Raw genomic sequence first — 23,119 nt, forward strand, 5'->3', positions numbered from 1 at the left:
TAATTTTCAATGAAGACAATGAAATAATTATTCTAAACAAACAACATTCTCACAGGGTCAAAAGAATTTGTGTGTATTAGCTCTGATGATTGTCTAACTTTTCTTATCATTTAGACATAAAATATCTCACACCATGTTGTTCCATTCTAATAATATAAGATTTTTAGTGCATGGAGACTGAAGTGATCAATTCTTCAATGCCATACCCATGAGTCATCAATTTTCACCTCACAGCAACATTTGTAGCATACTTCAACAATAGAGGAAAACTTCTACTTCCATTTGTCCTCACTCATGCTACCAAACGATTTCCATTTTTCAATCATACTCTTGTGCAAAATTTCTTTTGGAGTAAAGAGCATATCCATTTGGCATCATCTGGCAATGCGATATTGTCTAATCACTAACCATGTAATTGATTGTTGTAGCCACTGTCCAACACTCAGCTTTTTCTACCACTTTAGTAGCTTGGCTAGCATAGAGCAAATGACACTCTTTCTCCAATTCTTCAGTATAATTGGCTAGATGATTAGTTTTGTCGTGACAATCCTCTTCCTACCATGCCGAACAATCCTTCCCCAAATGACTAGATTTTCTACAAATGCCATATGGAGGAAACTTGCCTTTCTTCTCTATTTGATTATTTGTTTTTTTTTCTTTATTTCTAGAGTTTTCTCTTCTAGATTTTAAAATTATGTGTTTTACTTTGATTATCTTTGAAATTATGAAACATTATTTTGAGCTTAAATTGAAAAATATTTTCTACTATATTGCCATATTGTGTCTACTTCATAATTGCCAAAGGCACAAGGTGGCGAAGCACGAGCTTCACGCACTTGAGGCTCAAATATATTAAAAATATGTAAATATTATTTTCAATTTAAAACTATTAAGAGAAAATACATATATAACAAAAGAAGCAAACAATAAATAAAACCAAACAAAAAAATTAGGTGAAACAGAGAAAAAATAGAAATTATATAATTGTATAATTTCAATTTAAATATAAATTAATTGAAAATAAAAGGAAACAAAAAGATCAAACGAAATTGAAACAAAAAACAAAACAAAACTTAGAAATGAAGCACTACATATCAAACAAAAAAGTCAAAAGTAGAAAAACACATAACAACTGAAACTACAAAATAGGACGTTGGAGGATGTTCACCTACTTCCAGTGCTGGACAAAGAAAGCAAGTGGTTGGCAAAGTCTCGTGTGGTTGCTCTTGCAACTTATTATATGTCAACCTGTTAGACTCATGTATGTACAACTATTAGTGTGTGAGAGTTTTGGCAACCATCCAACAACCACTAGTGGCCTTGCCTTTTGCCAATCTACACGAATACACACTCATTCTACAATGTCAAATCAAGTAAATGTTCCAAATAACAAAAAAAAAAATAACCCTTATTTAATTTCTCCATAAGGTGCATGAGGTGTGCCTTGCGCCTATGTTTGGGGCACACATCTCATGCACCTAAAAAATGCTTTTTGTAGGGCGTTGTGCATTGGCACTAAAGAGACGCATAGGGTTGTGCCTTTGTGGATTTTGTGCCTAAGCAAGTCCTTAACAAATATGGTATGCTAAGAGTTGTATGCTAAGAATTGTCAATCAAACCGTGTTGGGTTGCTATATATTAGACTTGACAGCGTGCGTGCAGGGCTAAACCTGAGCTTCAAGGGTGGCTCGACATGGCCCTGGTGCTCTGCTAAAGCAAGGCAGAGCCAATTCTTTTCTTACTAGCTCTTGTAATTATATTTAAAATTTTATTTTCAAATGTATTAAATTATGAAATATAATATAAATATATTGTATTTACATTGTTAAACTAGGAATTTAAAATTATATCTAGCAAAAATATAAATATAAGTACATAGTTAAACTTGCTAAATAAAATATGAACATATTATTTTACCAGCCCAAAACAAGTTAAACTTGAAATTTCAAACGCCATTTTATTATCTATTTAAATTTAAATTTTTTATATTTATATATATTGCTAAACAAATGAATTTTAAATGTTTTATGACCATTTTGAAGTCTTCAAATAATAATACTTATTGAAAAAATTTAGATACGAAACTTGTTCACTAAATACATTATACATCTTTTAAAATTAAAATACGTGAAACTTATTCACTAAAAGTTGTTCATTAAAGTTCAAAATTAAAAATATTTTAAAATCGTAGCAGTCCTTTTTAAATGTAACTTTTCTAATTTTATAATAATTCTTTCTAATTTTCTAAATATTTCCAAATTTTAAAACTTTTTCTAAAATGGGTTGAGCCACCAACCCAACACCCTTTGGCTCGACACCACCCTAGTTGGTAAGCGTCTACTCAATCTTTGTCAATATCCTTTTAAAAAGGTTATTTATTTTGTCACTGTTAGAGTTGACAGGTCTCTTGTTTGCTTAAATGTAGTGACAATTGAATCATATTTTTGAGAAATGGTAATTATAATTTTTTTTCCAGCAATTCTTTTGTGTGGAATATTTTTCCCATAGGCTCTCAATTGATTAACAATTTCTTACAATCTTGAACATAATTTTCCAGGTCATGGGTTTAATAGGTTCCTTATTTTAAGTTATTTAGACTCATCTAGAGTTTAAAATTTCAGTCTTAGATTCCTCATATTTATCAAAGTTTGTTACAAAATAAATAAATTTCATGAATTCTTCTACATATTTTCCTTTAAAACTCTTTTTTTTGTGCTCAAGGGTTGAAGTATCCTCTAGAGCATAAAGCCCATCTTGTACAATGTCCCATAAATCTTAGGAGAGATAAAATATCTTCATTTTTATACTCCAAAAATCGTATTTTTTCCTTGAGAAAATTGGACAATTGAATGGATACTGCCATGATGAAAGAGTTTTTGGAATAATGAGAAAGAATATGATAGGATATGTAATATATTGTCATATATCTAGGGTTTAGCCTGGAAATCGAAAGAACCCAAAGGAATTGGGATCAAGAACAGAAGGGATTGGAGGGGAATTGGATAGAATTGGGGGAGATAGTAGATGAAAGGGAGAGATTAGCAAAGAGGAAGGGAGGTAAGTAATAATAGAGAATTGGAGAGAGAAACGACGAGAAGGAATTTGAGAGAATTCAATATCATTTCAATATACCCTTTCATCCTCAACTGTTGCTTTTATATATAGTCTAATAGCTCCCCACATGCACCCATGTGGCATGTGTAGTACAAACGGTAAGCCTAATTGCCTATAGCTAAGGGCAATTATCTATAACAGAAAAGAAGGAAAATTGCAATTATCGTATAATGCTTGTGAGCTAACTACTATTATAATGACAATTATAGGTTTGGGGATCTTTGGAGTTATGATAATTCCCTCTCCTTGAGAGAGTTTTTGTCCCCAAAAACTTACAACGATTGTGCCATTTTTTCTTCATCCAATACCAACTCTCTCTATCTGGGTTATTGTTCTTTCTCTCTTTCTCCATCTAGGCCTATTCCTCTTTGCCCTTATGTTCTCATCGACTGGAACAAAACCACAGGTTATTACCACAGCTCGTACAATTGCAATCAAGGCTACATCTACCTCTAAGGTGTGAAAGACCACTCCCCATGGGTTTACAATAGCTGCCCAATCAAGATTACTAGTACTCACAATCTGAGGATCCAGTATGGTGCCAAAACTTATCAATGTATCCACATCAAGTACCTTTAATGAATTTAGTCGCTAGTAGCTGAACCTTGCAACCCCAAAGCCTTCAAATGTTGATCATTCTAAAATTCACATATCCGACCAATTACCACATGTGTTCCCCTCTTCTCATCATCTTCGAAATTGGTTGTTTTGAACCCAGTGGATTGACTAACTAATTCTTTAGTCGCAGTAGAAAAATGCTGAACAAGTAGACTTTCTTCCTCTAGTCTTAGGAGCTCATCATCCTTATGAACAAGTTCCTTATAGCCAATATAAGATTGTTTCGATCTGGATTGCCCAAATTAAAACCTCTTTGACGCTTTGACTACATGTGGAGCGTCAAAGACTTGATCCAACCTAGAATTGTCACAAGAATCACCACTCATAGCTCCGACTTGCTTTATAACCGACTTATCTAACAAATCAATGTTTCGTTCCAAATCTGATTGTTCCTCAAATTTTGATAAGTCTGAAATCTAAGAAAAGACTCTAGCACCAATATTCGCACAAATGGATGATCCTTCAGTCGGATTTGCCTGATCCAATGCTATTCCATCAGCATCTTTTTTCTTTCTATTTGCTGACATATTTCCAAGGTTCACTCTCCACATCCAATCTCCATTCATCTTCATAATCCTGAGTTACCATTGACAAGTTCACTTCAATTACAAGGTCAACTTTCTTAATATTGACTAAATTTTCAGTCGGAACCTCCTAATTCCATACAAATAATTCAGCAACTCCTTTTTCTTTGCGTTTCCTAGAATATCCATCTACATAAACTTCTTTTTCGAAAAGATCAGATGGTCCCTTTGCATCTACTGCCCTAGTAACTTGATCGTTACAGATTCCCTTTGGATAATGTATTTCACCACCAATATCATCTCTGATGTTGTAGTCATCCTTATATATAATTATGCCTAAATCAAAATACTCCTTTTGCGCATAGTCGGAGGTAAGCGATGAATCATTTTCCCATAATCTAGACTTCTCTTTAGAACTTCATTTTCAGGAACCCCTCTTGGTTAGACCTTCTGTGATGATCTGAAATATTTCTTCTTAGTCTATCAAAGAATTCAATGGGAAAACTAACATTATACCTCTTAGTCAGCATCTTTGCGAACTCCTGCAGTTGCTCTCGTAGCACACAACCTATTTCCACGCACAATTCGTGTATCATTCTTCTTGTTTCCTTGTCAATTTGGCTGAACTCATTATCAAACTTCTTTTCCCATGCTTGATGCTTCTGGCCAAACTCCTCACAATTTATGTTAGATCCAACTGAAAATGCAACAATCTTCTATTGCAATTGAGACTCCAATTGTCTCGTGAGTGCACCGCCACCCATGGCTGACTTCTAATGAACAGGACACTTCGAAGACCAAGGAGCAGGTGTCCTATACATACCGAATCAACACCCTTCCGTGAGCTAATAGGCTCTAAACTAGAATCGCCTCAACACAATTCAATAGTCAAGGATCACCTGCTCTTCTTTGCTTTTCCAATTCGAACCAAGTTAACCAAAATTCACCGCTGAAATCTACCTCTTGTTTTCCCTTACTTATAGCCTAGAATTTCAATTGAAATCACCGCCTGTGAAATTCTTATAACTGATTTGTTGATATGTGCTGTTGGGCTTCTAATCAGAATCTCCTGAATTACCACTCAATTAGTTTCGATAATGGCTGAGGTCACCTTCTTGAACCGCAACTGCAACAGCTAAAACACAGCAACAAATCAAACTGTTGCTCCGCCTTCACAGTCAAACCTTCCACTTCTCTTCCACAATTCAAACTGAAAGCCCAGAGTACTTCCTGTCAGCTCGATTAGTTCTACTTGTTGGAAGATAAACAAGTAAAGTCTCAAAGTAATATTTTTATTGACAAAAGAATAGCATGTTTACATTCTGATGAATATGCGGAAGCACCTAATGTCTTGTTACGATTGTTATGGTTGTTGTATTGTTGTACTACATATGTTTAGTTGTTATTGTTAGTTGGTAGCCGGTAGTCTTGCATTTGTACTTAAGTTATGAGGCGGTTCTTTTCTGTTATGATTTGAGCAGTATATATATCAGCTCACTGCTCTTGAAATCCTTATCTTTCATTCTTGAATTCTTAATACATTCTCTCGAGGTATTTTTCAACTCCTCGTGTCCTGTTTGTTTCTGTACCTAGGGCTTCATTACATGGTATCAAAGCCATTTCATTTGTCCTAATGGCCCCGAATCAAGATCACAATTCGTTCTCCTCTCCCTCTCCTCATTCTTCCTTGTCCTTATCCTCTGCTTCTCAGGCCGATTTAGTAGCAATAGCGAAGGCCTTCAGCTTCATTCCTATAAAGCTTGACTCCAGTAATTATATATTCTAGAAGGCTCAAATACTCGCCACAGTGAGGGCGTTCGATCTGGTCTTGTTTATCAACAAGGTTCCACCTCCACCAAATAGTTTGCTAGATTCAGATGAAGGCAAGCCTATTGTCAATCCTAAGTACCTAAGCTGGATGCGTTCGAATCAGCTCCTTCTTGGATGGTTGTTTTCTACAATTGGCGAAGAATTTTTGGCACAAGTGATTCACAGTGAATCATCTACCGAGGTATGGTTTTCTTTAGAGAATCTTTATGCTCGCCAAACAACAGCTAAGTCCTTTCAATTGAAACAAAAATTACTGTCAATTAAGAAGGATGATCTCTCTATAAATGATTATATCCTTAAGATCAAGACAATCGGTCATGCTCTGGCAGCAATAGGCAAGCCACTAACTGATAAGGACTTACTACTTGCCATATTAAATGGACTAGATCAGGAATACGAGATTGTTGTGACCCTAATGACTTATCAAATGAACGAAATTGATTTGGAAAAAGTTCAGTACTTACTCTTAATGCATGAGCAAAGGCTATGCTAAGCATTCATCTTCATCGTCTATGACTGCTTTTGATTCACTGAATTCTGGTATGCATGCTGTAATACCCAGTATTAAATATTAAGAGAATTTTTGGAAATTATGAGATCAAAATGGAATTTACAATAGTTTCGGGCTTAAGTGCAATATTCAAAACTTAAACGAAAGACGAATGACTAAGTTAGGATGAGCCAATTAAGGTGAAATGGCACAATTGGGCGATATTTGATAAAAATCAAGAGATTCCGAAGAGTTGAAGTCAAAAGCACACAATTAGGAGCGTCCGGGCAAAAGTGCAGATTTTGTAAACTGCCCGAGGGAGGCCGAGATGGCAAGTTTTTCAGAAATTCCAAAGGGAAATGGAAAATACAGAACTTGAGGGCCATTGTGGAAGTATTAGAAAGTCTAGGGGTATCTAAGAAAGGGAGGAAATTCAATTAAAAGAAGGCTGGGGGCTAAAATGCAATTTTTGCAAAATTTCTTGGTGTGAAACCGACCAGCCGCCTGCGGTCGCTTCTGGGGCATCGGGCAGGTCGCCCGGAGGCTCTAGGCTAGCCTCCAGACGATGATGAGCTCGATGGGAGCTTCCATTGGCCGGAAAAGGGTTGGATTTGATCGGAAATGATGGCCAAAAAGATTTCCGATTTGGCCGAATCTTTCGAGGGTTCTAGCTCTCGATTTGGTGCTTCTCGATTGGTTTAGAGGCTAGATCTAGGCTTAAGGGATAAGGACGAGCAAGATAGAGTGGTGAATCAGGGTAAAAATCGAGTATAAAAGGGGGTTCTCGGCCGAGGGTTTCAAAAACAAAAACGGCCGAAATTTCTTGTGTTTTTGCTTGAATCGAGCTTGAGGGATAAGGGGTTTTTGTTCCTTAGGTCGAGAGGGTCATTTCTGGAGCATTTGGAGTCGATTGGTGTAGGATAAGTGGGTGATTTTGGAGTTGGCCGAAAAATCGGGCTTGCCGATGCCGCGACCTGCAACTGGGTTTTAAACCCACCTCCGGCCACTTTTTCCGACGAGTAAAGGGTCCATTGGGGTCGCCTTGAAGAGATCTTCAAGACCCTGTAGAAATTTGGAGCGTTGGAGGTCGCTGGAGCCGTAGAAGAAGGTCGGAGAAGAAGACTGTGCGGCGACGCGTGGCTCCCACTCACAGGACCTCGAGGTGGCGCGTGAGGTAGGGTTTTTGTGTGTTTTTAATTTCAGAATTTAGGTAGAATTATTTTAAGAATTATCATGGAAAAATATTTTGTAAAAGTTGATGTTAGGTATTTTTAATGAATTTCCGAAGGTATAAATGCTTGAAAAATAAATAAAAATAGAAAAAATTGTGAAAAAATAGAAACGTTGATTCCAAAGGTCTTGAATGGTGAAATAGGAGTCAATTGGGTCGTTGGAAGAAGGATTACGCGATTTTCAAGGTGTGGCACGTTTTTCGAGGCAAAATCCAAACTTTTCCGAATTGAGGTGAGTGGTTTGATTCTAGCTTTACCTTGTCTTGAAGTGTTTTTAAATGCTTGTGGTGAGTTCTAGCGAGCGGTTTCGCCCTCCTAGACTTAGATTGTTTTACTAGGCTTTTACTTATGAACACTGTGTCGACATTCGCTGCATTGCATTAACTGATTTACTTTAAAATGTTGATGCATGGCGTGTGAATTATCATATCGTTTGGGGTCAAGTTTCATTGCATTGTTGGGTTCATATGGGGCGGGACGGGGTCTTCTTGGGAATGGGACACGGTTAGTCCTGGTGATCGGGTGACACGGTAGGGCACCCGGGGCCAGTACTGGTGATCAGGTGACACGGTAGGGCATCCGGGACTGGTAATCGAGTGACACGGTAGGGCACCCGGGGATTAAGTATGTCAGGAAATTTCTCAAATTTGACGTGTCATGCATGTTGTCGTTTAGTATGCCATGCTCATGTGTCTTTCATGCATTATATAAACTGTTTCATACCTTCACTTAGATGTTTCATCATCTAACCTGGGTTATGCCCCTGGAACATTCCACGTTCCAGTTAGGGACAGCTGAGAGGTCAAGGACGAGGCCGGAGAGCCAATGGTGTTTATGTGATAGTCGTTGTATCATTTGGTAGTATAGGAACTTATTTTGCTATATGTATGAACAATCGTACCTCGGTGTTGTAAACATTTTGTAACGATGTTATATGTATGTTGGTAGGAAACATCTTGTGTGTAACACGTGGTAGGCCACGTTATTTTGATGGTTAAGTATTCCCTTGTATTTATAATGTCTCGTTTAGTTATGATTTTGTTATTGTTAACTAAACGAGTAAGACTGGAACTCTCAGGATATATATATCTGCATGTGAAAATTGTTCTTGAAATCACCGCGGGTGCCGGCTGTAGTTTTGGCGACAAGTGTTTCATCTGCATGTGAAGATTGTGCTCTCAGGCGCCGCGAGTGACGGACTCAAAAAAAAAAAAAAACCGGGAATTTCCTTATAGTGACACGCCTGTATAGGGTGGGGTGTTACACATGCACATGTTGCAAATATTGCTAATGTTCCTACACAAGATAGTATTGGCTTTGGTAATAGTAGTAGAGAAGGCAACACTATGAGAGGGACGAGTTACATGAATAGAGGAGGACGAGGTTGAGGACGCACATCTAACAGGCGTGTGTACTATCAGTTCTGTGGGAAATCGAGACACTTTGTGGATAAGTGTTACTATCGATTTGACAAAAAAAAATTCAGCGTTTTCCTAACCAGAGCTTTGGTGATTTTGGTCGGTCCAATGGTGATAATCAGTTTAATTCAAAGGCTTATATGGCTGCCTTTAGTGACTCTAATGGTGCCTACATGAGTGAGACTGGTTCTATATTAGGTTCTCTCTATGGACATCCTTCTAAACCTTCTTCTGATAATCTTGTTGCTCAGTCTTCCTTTTCAGATCCCTCTTGGTTTGTTGACTCCGGGGCAACCAATCATATTACCTCTACTCTGAGCAACTTGTCTCTGCATACACCGTATAATGGTGGGGATAGAGGTACTGTAGCAAATGGTAAGAAGCTACCTATTACTCATGTTGGTACTAGTCATTTATGCACTCATCTTAAACCTACTACCTTTCTTTCCATTCCTAATGTTCTCCATGTACCTAATATGAAAAAAAATTTACTCAGTGTCTCCCAATTAACTCGAGACCATAATATTGTGGCTGAATTTCACTCGGATGTTTGCTTGATTAAAGACAAAGCTACAGGACAAATGCTACTCCGGGGACTCCTTAAGGATGGGCTCTATCAGCTGCTACCAGCATCTTGGTCTGTTGCTAACAGTGTTTCAGCCCAACCTCTAGCGTTCTTACCTGTTTCTTCTGTTGTGTTTCCATTCAGTACATGTAATACTAAAACAACATGTAATAGACAGAACTCATTTAGTCATGAGGTGTCTAATGTCGTAAATGTAGCTCAAAGCATCAATGTTTGTCAGGAATGGCATAATAAATTGGGCCATCCTTCTTTCCATATTCTCAATCGTGTGTTGAATAAAATTGGTGTATCATGTTCTTCTTCTGATTTGGTCTTTTGTAATTCTTGTAAGATTGGCAAGCTTAGCCAACTTCCTTTCTCCAGTCATGATATCGCAATTACTACACCATTAGAATTGGTTTATTCTGATCTTTGGGGGCCTGCACTTGTTATTTTTGTTCAAGAGTTTAGGTACTACATTATCTTTGTGGATGCGTACACTAGATACACTTGGATTTATCCCTTAAAACTTGAATCTGATGCTCTATATGTTTTCATTACATTTCATAAATTTGCTAAAATCCAATTTCAATCGAAACTTAGAGCCCTACAAATAGATAATTGGGGTGAATTTAAGGCCTTCTTACCTGATCTTCATGTTAATGGCATTCAGCCTAGGTTTACCTACCACCACACTCATCAACAAAATGGTGTGGTTGAGCGAAAACATAGACACGTGGATGAGATGGGACTAACCTTGTTGTCTCATGCCCAAATGCCCTTGAAATTCTAGGTAGAAGCCTTTCAAACTTATGTTCACTTGATAAATCTGCTCCTAGCTACATCAATTAAGTTTTCAGTTCCCTTTGAATTGCTCTATCACAAGACGCCTAACTATCAGACCCTGTAACCCTTTGGTTGTGCCTGCTTTCCTTACCCCTGTCCTTACAACAAGCACAAATTTGCCTTTCATTCTACCAAGTGTGTCTTCATTGGTTATACTCAAGCTAGCTACAAGTGTTTGCATCCATCAGGAAGAGTGTATGTATCTCGTCATGTAAAGTTCAATGCAAATGATTATCCATTTCCTCTCTTGCTTCCTACTCCTACCATGTCTAAGTCTCTTTGTCCGTCCTTGGGTTCTTCTACTGGTTTTCTTCATTTTGCATTTTCTGCTTCTTCTTCATAGTGTCCTTGGATAGTACAACCTTTTGTAGCTCCGCCATTAACTGGCTCTCAGTCAAGGTCTTCAGACCCTTTAGTCACACCTTCGTCTCCACTTTCTTCAATTCCACCTTTGGTTATTCCTTCCTCTGGTCTTGTTTCCAACCTTCCTAAGCCTAAAGCTGCCCCAACTCCTTCTATCCATCCTATGCTTACCCGATTAAAGGCCAAACAACTTTTGACCTCTTCCCTTCATGTCCTATTGAGTAACCTAGAACCTAGCTCATTTCATGAGGCACTCTTAGATTCACGATGGGTTAAGGCCATGGAGGAGGAGTTCACTACCTTGCAACGAAATCATACTTGAACCTTGGTTCCCCTTTCATCCCAAATGAATTTAGTAGGCTGCATGTGGGTTTACCAAGTTAAATATAACGCTGATGGCTCTATCCTAAAATATAAGGCTAGGTTGGTGGCCAAGGGGTTTCATCAAACCCCTGGTGTGGACTATGAAGAAATCTTCAATCCAGTGATTAAGGCACCCACAATTCGTGTTCCATTCTCTTTGATCATTACCTATGGTTGGGACATTCAACAGGTGGATGTAAATAATGCATTTCTTAATGGGGACCTAACTGAAACAGTATACATGGCTCAGCCTGAAGGCTTTGTTGATCAGCAGTTTTCTCATCATGTTTGTCAGCTAAATAAGTCTCTTTATGTGCTTCAAGCAAGCCCCCAGGGCCTGGTACTCTAAGTTGAGAACAACCTTACAAAATTAGGGTTTTGTAAGGTCTACTTCTAATGCATCCTTGTTTATTAAACGGACACCCAATTATGTGCGTTTTGTTCTAGTTTATGTTGATGATATCCTTCTCACCGGCTCAGACTCCATGGCTCTTAACTCTTGTATTCATAATTTGGACACTCAATTTGCTCTTAAAACTCTAGACTTAGTGAATTATTTCCTAGGGTTTGAACCCTATAGAGATACCAATGGTTTGTATCTCACCCAGTCCAAATATGTGGTTGATATGTTGAAAAAGGCTACCATGTCAAATTGCAAGCCGTGTAACACCCCTATGGTTGTTGGTATTTTCATTAACTGATGATGGGGAGTCTTTTCCTAATCCTGCTCTATATCAGACTTTAGTTGGTTATCTACAATATCTTACATACACACGTCCAGATATAGCCTTTACAGTCAATAAATTGAGTCAAATTTTGTCTAATCCTAAGACTTGACACTAGTTGGCTTGTAAATTGCTATTGCGTTACCTCAAAGGTACTGTTGGTATGGGGCTAGTTTTTACACTTTCACTAGATGACTTGACTCTAGCAATGTTCACTGACGCTGACCATGCTGCTTGCAAGATCACTAGGCACTCTACCAATGGGTTTTGTGTCTACTTTGGCCGAAATTTTATTGTTTGGGGATCCAAGAAGCAGTCGGTTGTTGCTCACTTAGTTGGTGAGGCAAAATATCGAGCTATTGCCCTTGGTATAACTGAACTTCTGTGGCTGAAATCTCTGTTCTCTAAGCTAAGGTATCCTTGTTTGTCTACTCCTATTGTTTGGAGTGATAATCTTACTACCAAGAACATGGCTGAAAATCCAGTTTTCCATTCCAGAACTAAGCATGTGGAGATTGATGTTCACTTTGTGCGTGAAAAGGTAGAAAAGGGTGACATTGAAATTAGATATGTTCCTACCTCAGATCAAGTGGCTGACATTCTCACTAAAGGGATACCTAAGGCTCAGTTTGAGTTCTTATGTGCTAAACTTGGTATTTGGATGTCCCCTGTATGTACCAGTTCCTCTACGGCTACTTGGGCATTTGTAGGGTCTGCTTTGAAGGGGTGTATGGAAGCACTAGTCAAGAACAAATTCCTGATGCCTACAGCGTTTGATTTGAAGGGGAGTGTGGAAGCACCTAATGTCTTGTTATGATTGATATGGTTGTTGTATTGTTGTATTACATATGTTTATGTCACGACCTTGGGTATTATAGGGGCAAAGCTGTAATTGAGTTACAATTATAGTTATGGGGTATTTTTGTAATTCGTTTATAGCACATGGGTGTTGTTATTCTGTTATTTTCCCATTTTGTCTTGTAGCCTAGGTGGTTAGAGAGTTTTGTTTGGTAGTTAAGTGAGGCTAAATATATATATTGCCTCAGCCGTAAGAAGAAGTATGTTGAAAATGAATTGAATACTCTATTTCTCCCCCTTCCCCTCTCTCTCGGTGATCTCCTCCCTTATCTTCTTGTTGATTTCTCCCTCTCAACTGATCTCTTTCCAAATTCTTCTCTTATCATTCTCGATCTTCCTTTCATACCCTAGCTCATCTCCAAGGTTCATGACAAATAGTATCAGAGCCAATCTTTTCTCAGCTGTGATTCCAGTGAACTCATAGCAATTTGGTGGAATGACTGCATCTCGATAGTGGTCAAAATTGGGGGTTCTCAGCTCTTGATAGGTGAGTGCAAGCAGAGATTCCAATCAGATTCCAAGAAATCAAAGGACGAGTTATAACCGAGAGAACAAAACAACTCTTAGTACGAAATTGAGAGCTAAGCGCAGGGCGGTTTCAGAAGTCGGGCATCATTCCAGCGAATTCAAGGAGCATGAGAGGCGACGCGAACAGAGGAGCATTTGCGATTGGAGTGGGTCAATAGGTGAGCTAACCTAAGGCGACGCAAACAAACAAAATTTGCGATTGGTGTGGGAGTCCGTTGAAGGTTGTGACACAGACAGCCAGGAGGGTCGTGACTGGAGCTAACAATTGATGCAGGAGATCCGCTGGAGTTGGTGACGCAGGCAAACAGTGAAGCTTACGATCGATGCGTTGCTGGTGCTGACACTTGATAGGTCAGCAATTTCGACCCAGATAGTGAGAAGTGAATCTGGGCGACCTCTTGAATCCATCGCAGTTGCTATCAGATTTTGAATATACCAAGCGAGAGCAAATCCGGGGTCGTCGACTCCTTCTACTTGATTTAATCGAGCCCAGATTGAGAAGGCTTGAATGGAATGAATTCTTAAATCAAAGCCGATTTGGCCAGATTGAGAAGGCTTTGAAGGCTATCTGGGTGAGGCAAGCGCGAACTGCGATGGTGATCAAAGTCGGTTTGGCGAAACTTCGACAATCCTGGTTCGTCGCCTGAAGGTGATTCAAGAAGCAGCAACTTCCAGTGAAGACGCGAAGGAGAAGTAGGAGGATTGGATTGCGGCCAAGACTCCAGTAATCTGGACCAAACTTGAAGACGAGCAACCTAGGAGGATTCGCGAATTGGAGTGGACGACGGGTGTAGGGATTCCGACACTACTCGAATGGTGATTGGATTTAATAGTCATTACTACACAAAATGGAAGGCTGAAGCAGATTCGGCAGATTTATAAACAAATTCATAAAATTACTGCATCCATCAGGTCTTAATTACAAGGAATTCCTTTGGTTATAGCCCAGTCCAGCAAGGGAGGCGAGCAGCCCAGGCCATTCTAGTATTGAATTTCGGCGATCTGGCAGAACTCCGACAGGTGGAAGGAATACATTTGAGTTTTAACAATTTGGGGTGCAATTGAGTGGTTGGATAAGGCGAGTTCAATAGTGATTCCAATAAATATAAGGAATTATTGCAGCCTGACAGCCCTAGGCAACTCTTGAAGGCCAACCAAAGTTGTTGTAACGTGCAAATTATCATGTACCGGAGTTAGGTTTGATTTTTAGAGAGTGAATCCGATGCCTGGGGTGATAGACGGCTACCATAGCACTGAGGATTGGAGTTTGGGAGGTGGACTTTGTCAGCAAGCTAGTCAGGTGAATTCTAATCCATTTAGGCTATTGCCAACTGATGTGGTTAATTTTCAAGCAAGAGAGCAGCCTCAATTGCAGAGGAACAGTGCTGCATTTTTAGTGGGATGTCCTACTCGGGAGGTTTTGGGAAGCAGTGCCCACGTCAGATAATCAGATCCTCAATGGCAGCAGAAAAATGCTGCATTTTCAGTTGACCAGAAGCATCAAACATGGGGAAAGAATTTTGAGAAGGAGATCAGCCAAGGGGAGAAGGAAACAAGAAGTGGGATTCATGAAGAGTGCAAGGAATTCGGTCGAATGTTCCGCGAGAAGCTACAGGAGTTTGCAATGATACTGACTAAGAAGTATCATTACAACTTTTCCGCATAATACTTCGATGATTATCAAGAAAGTTTTAACAAGAAGGAATTCCTTAAAGTGGAGCAGCCAAAGAAGGACAACCTTGCTGAAAGTAAATCCTTTGTGTACTCCAGCTACCAGCAAGTAAAAGTATTTCCACTCGAGGAGGCCTCTACTGAAGATACGGAAAGGTCTAAACATACTGCTCCCTTGGTCTTGGCTGTGGAGAGGGCTGAAGAGTACATGGAATAAGAGATTGGGGAGGAGGAAGTGGAGGATGACACTCAATTAGTTGGCAACTTCTCAAGTACTGCCACCGATGCTAAGACTCCTGATGCCATTGATCTCTTGAAGCAGCAAAATAAGGAGTCTAACGAGAAGGAACAAAGGATTGCACCGAGCACCTTGCTTGGAACATCTCACATGTATGTCATTGGCACGAGCACACAAGACAAAGCAAAGGTAACATTGCAGCAAGAAGAGTTAGAGGTAATGTACAGATTTTTACCTGTAAAGAGGATAGAAATTTTGTCCATAATTGAAAAGGATGGGGTTGTAGGGCTGACGACACATTTGGAACCATTTTTAACGGAACTAAGGAAGAGGCGGATGGCTAAAATTAGTGTGGCAAAAAGACATATTGTTGTTGCTGCTGAGGAGAAAGAAAAGAGAAGGCAAAAGAAAAGAGAAAAACAAGATAAGAAGAAGGAAAAGCGAAGAAGTAACCACTGGGTGAAGATGGGCATTGGATAAAGAAGCAACGGCTGGATGGTAATAAGTTTCTTGGGGACAAGAAACATTTCAAAGAGTGAAATTTGTCACGACCTAGGGGCAAAGCTGTAATTCAGTTACAATTACAGTTAGGGGGTATTTTTGTAATTCAGTTACAGCACATGGGTGTTGTTATTCTGTTATTTTCCCTTTTTGTCTTGTAGCTTAGGTGGTTAGAGAGTTTTGTTTGGTAGCTAAGTGAGGCTATATATATATTGCCTCAGTTGTAGGAAGAAGCATGTTGAAAATGAATTGAATACTCTATTTCTCTCTAATATTTCTCCCCCCCCCCCTCTCCCCCCCCCCCCCCCTCTCTCTCTCTCTCTCTCTCTCGGTGATCTCCTCCCTTATCTTCTTGTTGATTTCTCCCTCTCAACTGATCTCTTCCCCAAATTCTTCTCTTATCATTCTCGATCTTCCTTTCATACCCTAGCTCATCTCCAAGGTTCATGACAGTTTAGTTGTTATTGTTAATTGGTAGCCGGTAGTCTTGCATTTGTACTTAAGTTGTGAGGCAATTCTTTTCTATTATGATTTGAGTAGTATATATATCAACTCACTGCTCTTGTAATCCTTATCTTTCATTCTTGAATTCTTAATACATTCTCTCGAGGTATTTTTCTTCTCCTCATGTCCTGTTTGTTTCTGTACCTAGGGTTTCATTACAAGTGGCCCATTTAATAACAAGAATGGCATTCAACTGGAGACTTGTCATATCTTCTTTGTAAGGGTCTTCCACCAATTCTATCATTTCCTCATGAGTTAAAAGACACTTATCTATAGCTAACTTGTTTTAGCCACTTCTTTCTTCTCATCACAACCTTTATCTCTATGAATTTTCTTTCTTTTGTTGTCTATCATGGAAAAACTTTGATTCTAAAGTGTTCCAACGATTATTTCTTCCCTTTATTAATTTTCTCCTCATGTGCTTCCAAGGAACGAAGTAGTATACTACCATGTTCTCTAAGTCCTTACACTCTTCAATGGTAACCACCACATGGTCAAACCTATCATTTAATGAGCAAAGGATTTTCTTAATCATCCTTGTGTCACTTGTTATATCCTTACCAAGGATCTTCCCTTGATTCATTACGACCAAGACTATTGAACATAATCCACATCATTTTGGATTCACAAAGAGCACTTTTTTGGCTTTGCCTTAACCTTTTTAAGCTGCTTCAAGTGCATCCCATACCTTTTTTTTTGGTTGAAACTTGCACCAAGGCTAAAGCCAAGCAAAACAAGAAAAAAAATCAACTAGAACCAAAGCAAGGCCTTCAAAAAGATAGATAGAATCAAAAGCAAACACAACATGAACAAGCAAGACTACTAGCCAACAAACAAGAACTAAGAAAAGCCCAAAGCCCTCTCCTTAGCAACCTAGGAGGATCCGGGATTGACAAGGCAATCACAATGATCGAGCACCAAACAAAGGGGCTAAATGATTAGCTTTTGAAACTAGATGAAGGTTAGATAAATGGCTCAAAAAGGTCGTAGCCAACACATAAGGGAAAAGCACCAAACTCACCATGCCAGGCCACTAGCATGAAGGAAAGGGGAAACTTAACAAACAAGGAAATGATATAGAAGATGGATAACAAAAAATCTAGAGACCAAGGCTTAATCATTTTCCATATGAGAGCAAGCAAAAACAAAAGTATTAGACTAGCACAGACTTTCATCTTCAAAATAGAGATCATAATAGTGTAGGGCTCAATATCCATTTATACTCCTTAGATAGGAAGGAGGCGGCCAAGCCCCTATATCTACTTCCCAAGGTCCTAGGTTGAATTGACAACTAAAGAACCATGAGGAGCCCTAAAACACAACGTGTCCAAAATGCCTTTGAGAGGTTAAAGGAGAAACCTTCAACAAACACCAAAATAAGAAAATAAGGAACCAATGAGTAGTAGCGAATCACCTTGTATGAACTTGGCTAGAAGAGGAAAGGAGGCAAGACAAAAAAAAAAAAAGATAACTGGGGATGCACATTGGATTAGGTATATTTGGAAAGATTGGTGAAATGAGATGGAGAAGAGGAAATAGAGAGAAAGTAAGAAGGGAGCACAATGAAAAAAAAGAGAGAAGGATAAGGATGAAGAGATCAAAAATGGATAAAGGCATAAATTTAGGGATTGCAAAGGGGGCCATTAAGGACAATGAGCAAGTGTGTGTGTGTGCGTTTGCGTGTGCGTGTGTGTGTGAGAGAGAGAGAGAGAGCTTTGAGAAGGCAACGTGAATGTACAATTGGAAACAATCAAGGTGGAAGGCCAAGTCCCATAGTAGCTTGGTGTTTTGGAAGGCATCCCTCTATACTTGTGTTAATGTACTAAAATCTTAAGGCATCCCTCTATACTTGTGTGTGTGTATGTGTGTTATATTATTTTCTCTTTAGAGTATTTGGCTTGAGTTAGTCTCAGTGTATTTGCCTCTTTGTTGTTTCTTTGATAATCTTGTTCAAAAATTTGGAATGTTTGTATATTCTCATGTCCAAATTGATAAATAGGTGAATATAAAATTGATTGAAAAATTATTTATAGAGCATGTGTAATATAATGTATAATTTATATTATTATAAAAGTAAAGAAAGAAAAAAACAAGAGGTGTGCTATGCGTGAATTATGACGGTACATTATGCATATATTATGCGCGCACTGTGCAGGCACACTATATGCATGGCGACTGACTGATTTCAATTATGAGGCATTATGCAATTACTATTTGATTAATATAATATAAGATATTATATTATATTTAAATTTTATATTATATTTTTAAAAAGGAAGCAGCTACCTCCCTCAAGAGCTGCCTCCCCCCTCTTCTTCTTTCTTTTTCCTTCTTCCGTTCTTCTTCTTTCTCCTCTATAAATAGAGAGTTCTTCCTTTGGAAAAGAACGACAAAATTTTCAGCATAATTATTATATAAAATTTTCATACTCTTTTAATTTTAATAGTATTTAACTAGTGTTCTAGTTCATTGTTAGGCTCCGAAGTTTGTGCTAACTTCTCAGTCTGTAAACCAATATACCTTAGGAAACAGTCGCCAATTAGCCTCTAGTACTTTCGGTGAGGTGACGATCTATTTTAAGAGAACTGTGTGTTACACAGGCCTCGATTTTATCATCCATTTATATATTGTTCTGCTTTTATTTTTTCTTGCGCAGTATTGTATTATTTCATTATTTCTATACTACTAGTTTAAATACAATATTACAATAATTATATTGCTGAGTAATAATTATAATATTATAAATATAATTATTGGTTGACTAACAATATAATTATTTTATTATGGTTGACTAACAAATCTCTCGTAAAAAAAATTACATAGTTTATACAGTTCTAAAACTTGGTCCAAATGAATCAAGAGAATTAGGAATGAAAAATGAGACATGTATCCAGGTTGCCTAAAGATCAAGCGTTTCATCTTTCTCTAATTTATGTGCAGGCATTTATCACATTCTTTTAGGACATAGGCAAGCACTCAATCCAGATACGGTGCAAAATGTTCAAAATATAAACTACATGAAAATGAATTTCAAAAATTAGTAGATCAACTACTAAATGTGCATAAGGAATCAACCAGTATGAAAATGATGCACTCAATATACAAAGAATTAATTATCACCTAATGATATTTGTGGCTAAGGAAAAGAAAAAAATAACTAAGCTTCTAATCTCCCGATCATCTTATTTAGTGGCTTTTAAGCATGAACTTACAAACGGTATGTATCTTCGTTGAACATTTGTAGGAAGCACTTTAAACAAATCATTATCACAAAATAGACCATGCATAAAGATCTTAACATGGTTGAGTGATGAACCTGAAAGTAATAACCACGACAAGAAAAAACAAATCAAACTTTTGTGTGAATGACAAACTATGTTATTGTAATAATTAATATGAACTCTCATTAATATTAGGATTACTTTTCCCTCTTTTGCGGAAAATTTATTATTCAAACAACTTGCACGATCCACTTGAACTTAGAAGTGAGATTTTACTTCTGACTGTTACAGTAATTAATTGAGATGCTCTTGCTTACTTTTCACTTTCTGGGCCTTAACACAAACCAATTAATAAACCATAGCTATATATACCTTGACTGGCGTGAGTGAGTGAACCGTTTGGACCATGGCATACTTAAGAGTACCCTAGGCTTCATACTATATTTTTATCAAAATTAAAAGACTATGAAGAAATGCATGTTTATCTTCCCTCTTCGATCATTAGTTTTCTAGCAGAATTTTTCACCAATGGCTTTAAGTTTAATTAGGTTTACATACTATAGTTTCATATTACACAGTCCAAAACATACAAAACATGAAATATGTTTTATCACAAACTCTCTAGAAACCTTAAAGAATGGTCCGTTAATTGTTTGGTTTCCAAACAACTTTTGAAACCTTAAAACTTTTTGGCTAGAGCTAACCACTACGTATACCAACTTGGATTATTAACACAAATTGGTATAAACTCTAGCATATGTCCTCTAATTTATGTTGCGGCGAACCTACAATTGAGTACTTTGGTTTATTAACATTAAATGATTCTATAGAGTGAAGAAGATTAATCATAACCTAATTGATATAATATTAATCTAGTCTGTGACTATAAATGTTACCCAACCCTGCTTTTAATTCATGTCAATTCATTTTCTTTACCCATACTTCAACTTAATTTTTCTTTTCACAAGCTATGATATTAGTGTTTTTATTTTTGTTGTATAGATATTAGTTGATAATAATGGAGAATTGAATAAGTAAATGCCAGTGCTTACATATATAGGAGGAAAATTCAAGAGAAATTTGTCCCGGATGGTCAGTTGGGTTGCTAACCTTATGTTAGGAAACATTGTCTTGGATTTTCTTTTTCCCACTCAATCTCGTGTTTGTTACTATTATATAAATGATCAAAGCCAAGTACTTTTGTTAATATCAAAGCCAAATACTGTTCAAAGTACTAATGAAATTACTAGTTTAAGCTCTTGTAATTAGGAAACCTGCCAACATATAACCTTATCAAACACGAAATCAAGAAACTCAAACTAGCAAGCTCAACACTTGCACGATTATTAATACTATCAACCGTTCTTGGAAAGACTGAACTAACAGCACAAAGATCTCCAGCTCAAGAGCCTCGCTTCTCAAGTGACCTCTCTCCCCCTCTCCCTCTCTCTCTATACATATATATATATATATGTATGTATGTACGCACATACACAAGCTTAAATATAGGGCTAGAGAAAATGGGAACTATCTAGCCTAAAAGTTTTCCATATTTGTTGTGCTTTTTACCCTTCAACTTTCTTTGCAGAAACCCATCTCAGGAATATGGGTCTTTCTCTCTCTCTGGGGTACTGGAAAGATGGATATTGATGTGGAGAGTAGAAGAAAAAAGATAAAGAGTGGTGATTAACCTGGAGCTGGAGTACTCGAAAAGCTTGCCGGTGGTGGAGAAGACAATCACGGCTATCTCGGCGTCGCAGAGAGTGGAAAGTTCATGAGCCTTCTTGAAAAGCCCCCTCCTCCTCTTCGAAAACGTCACCTGCCTCGCCGTCACGTTGTCGATCTTCTTGATCTGAATTCTTTGCCTCACCATTTTTTCACCCAAAATCACCCTACACCATCAATCCAAACACGCAGAACACTTGAACACAAAACTCACCAAAAAAAACTTGAACGAAAGAAGAGAAAGATCGTCTCCCTTTTGCTTAAAATAATAGATTGGCAAACTGTTCGACCAAAGTGGAATGACGATGTTGAGAGATAGAGAGAGAGAGCGCATCTGTACGCTCTATATATGGAAAATTACGGAGAAAAAGCGGGATGAATAAAACCCTATTAGAAAAAGCACATTTCTAATTCAGGAGAGGAAGGAAACGGAGCCAAACCCTAGCTGTAGAGAGAGAAAGCGGAAAGCGCATGAAGCAGCAGAAAGGATGAGAACTCACCGTGAAGTAGCAGGGAGAGAAAAGCTCATTCAGCCAGCAAATTGCTCGGCAATGGAGCCCAGGGATTGGCCAGATCGCTGTGGAGTGTCCTATTCACCCCGGACCATTCACCACAGCACTGAGAGATAAAGCCACCAATGGCGTGTAGAGAGAGAGAGAGAGAGGAGAGATAAACCGTGGATTTTTAAGATTCCTTTTTTGGACAAACAGCGCCTGCTCCATGGCTGGCGTCGAATGGTTAAAAGAGAAACTCAAACTAATAAATATTATATTATTTATTTAGTTATTGAGTATGATAATAAATATTTTAATACTTTATTTGCTTTTATTGGACAAACAGCGCCTGTTCAATGGCTTTGCGTCCGAATGGTTAAAAGAGAGAGTACCAGAAAAAACTAATAAATATTATTTATTTATTTAGTTATTGAGTATAATCATTATTATTTTAATACTTTATTTGCTTTTCCGTACACGTGGCCACGCCGCCTGCTGCGCACAGATATAATGACATCTCCTGCACCCTCGTACCCGTCGCGTCCCTCCCAAAATTTCTTTTCTTCTTTCCTCGTAGATATTAGTGGATAATTTAAAAAAATATTTTTAATAATAATAATATATTTTATTTTTAAATAACAAATGTTTATCGTTCCTGTTTCTACCGTTCGGATAATTTTATTAACGGATTATAAATGTTAAATTTATGCATTTATTTATATATATTTTATATAATTATTTAATTTTTTTATTATTTTAATTACTGAGAACTTGAATTTAAAGTCAGCATAACTTTTGTACTTTGTAACATTTTTTGTGTAATAATTTGAGTTTTTTATTTTTTTATTATATCCCTCAATTTAAATTTTAAAGTCAATTTAAATTAATCTTTATATTTTAATATATAAAAAAATTAAGTAAGATAATAAAATATATATCACACTCTATTTATATTAAAATATAAAAGTTAAATTGACTCAAAAATATAAATTTAGAAATTTAAAATACTAAAAAATCTGAGTTGTTGTAAAAAAAATCAAAGTACAAATGATAAATTAAATCAAAAATGTAATTTCATGGGTATTATTGAAATAATAAAAAACTTAAGTAATTATATAAAAAAATAAAAAATTATTATGGCTAAAATATGGGTATTATTGAAATAATAAAAAATTTAAATAATCATATAAAAAAATATAAAATTATTATGGCCAAAATATAAAATCTATCGACGATAAATGTATAATATTTTAAGTCATTTAATCAACTAATTAAATTATTAAAATACTAA

The 23,119-nt window shown here is 37.4% G+C and overlaps 1 protein-coding gene across 3 annotated transcripts in view; it reads right to left on the reverse strand.

Moving 5' to 3' along the window:
* Positions 1 to 22,035, reverse strand: part of LOC127801981 (MADS-box protein SVP-like) — a 35,532-nt gene extending 13,497 nt beyond the window's left edge. For 2 of the 3 annotated variants that reach the window (XM_052337571.1, XM_052337569.1), the window contains exons 1-2: positions 21,835 to 22,035; positions 21,301 to 21,501 (exon numbers count right to left, since the gene is read on the reverse strand). In XM_052337571.1, the coding sequence (XP_052193531.1) occupies positions 21,301 to 21,501; positions 21,835 to 21,863 (230 nt within the window). In that variant the 5' untranslated portion in view covers positions 21,864 to 22,035. The other variant, XM_052337570.1, reaches the window with a different exon arrangement.
* Between the last annotated feature and the right edge of the window lie 1,084 nt (positions 22,036 to 23,119).

The sequence above is a fragment of the Diospyros lotus genome, chromosome 5 (assembly GCF_014633365.1).
Source record: "Diospyros lotus cultivar Yz01 chromosome 5, ASM1463336v1, whole genome shotgun sequence".
Taxonomy (NCBI): domain Eukaryota; kingdom Viridiplantae; phylum Streptophyta; class Magnoliopsida; order Ericales; family Ebenaceae; genus Diospyros; species Diospyros lotus.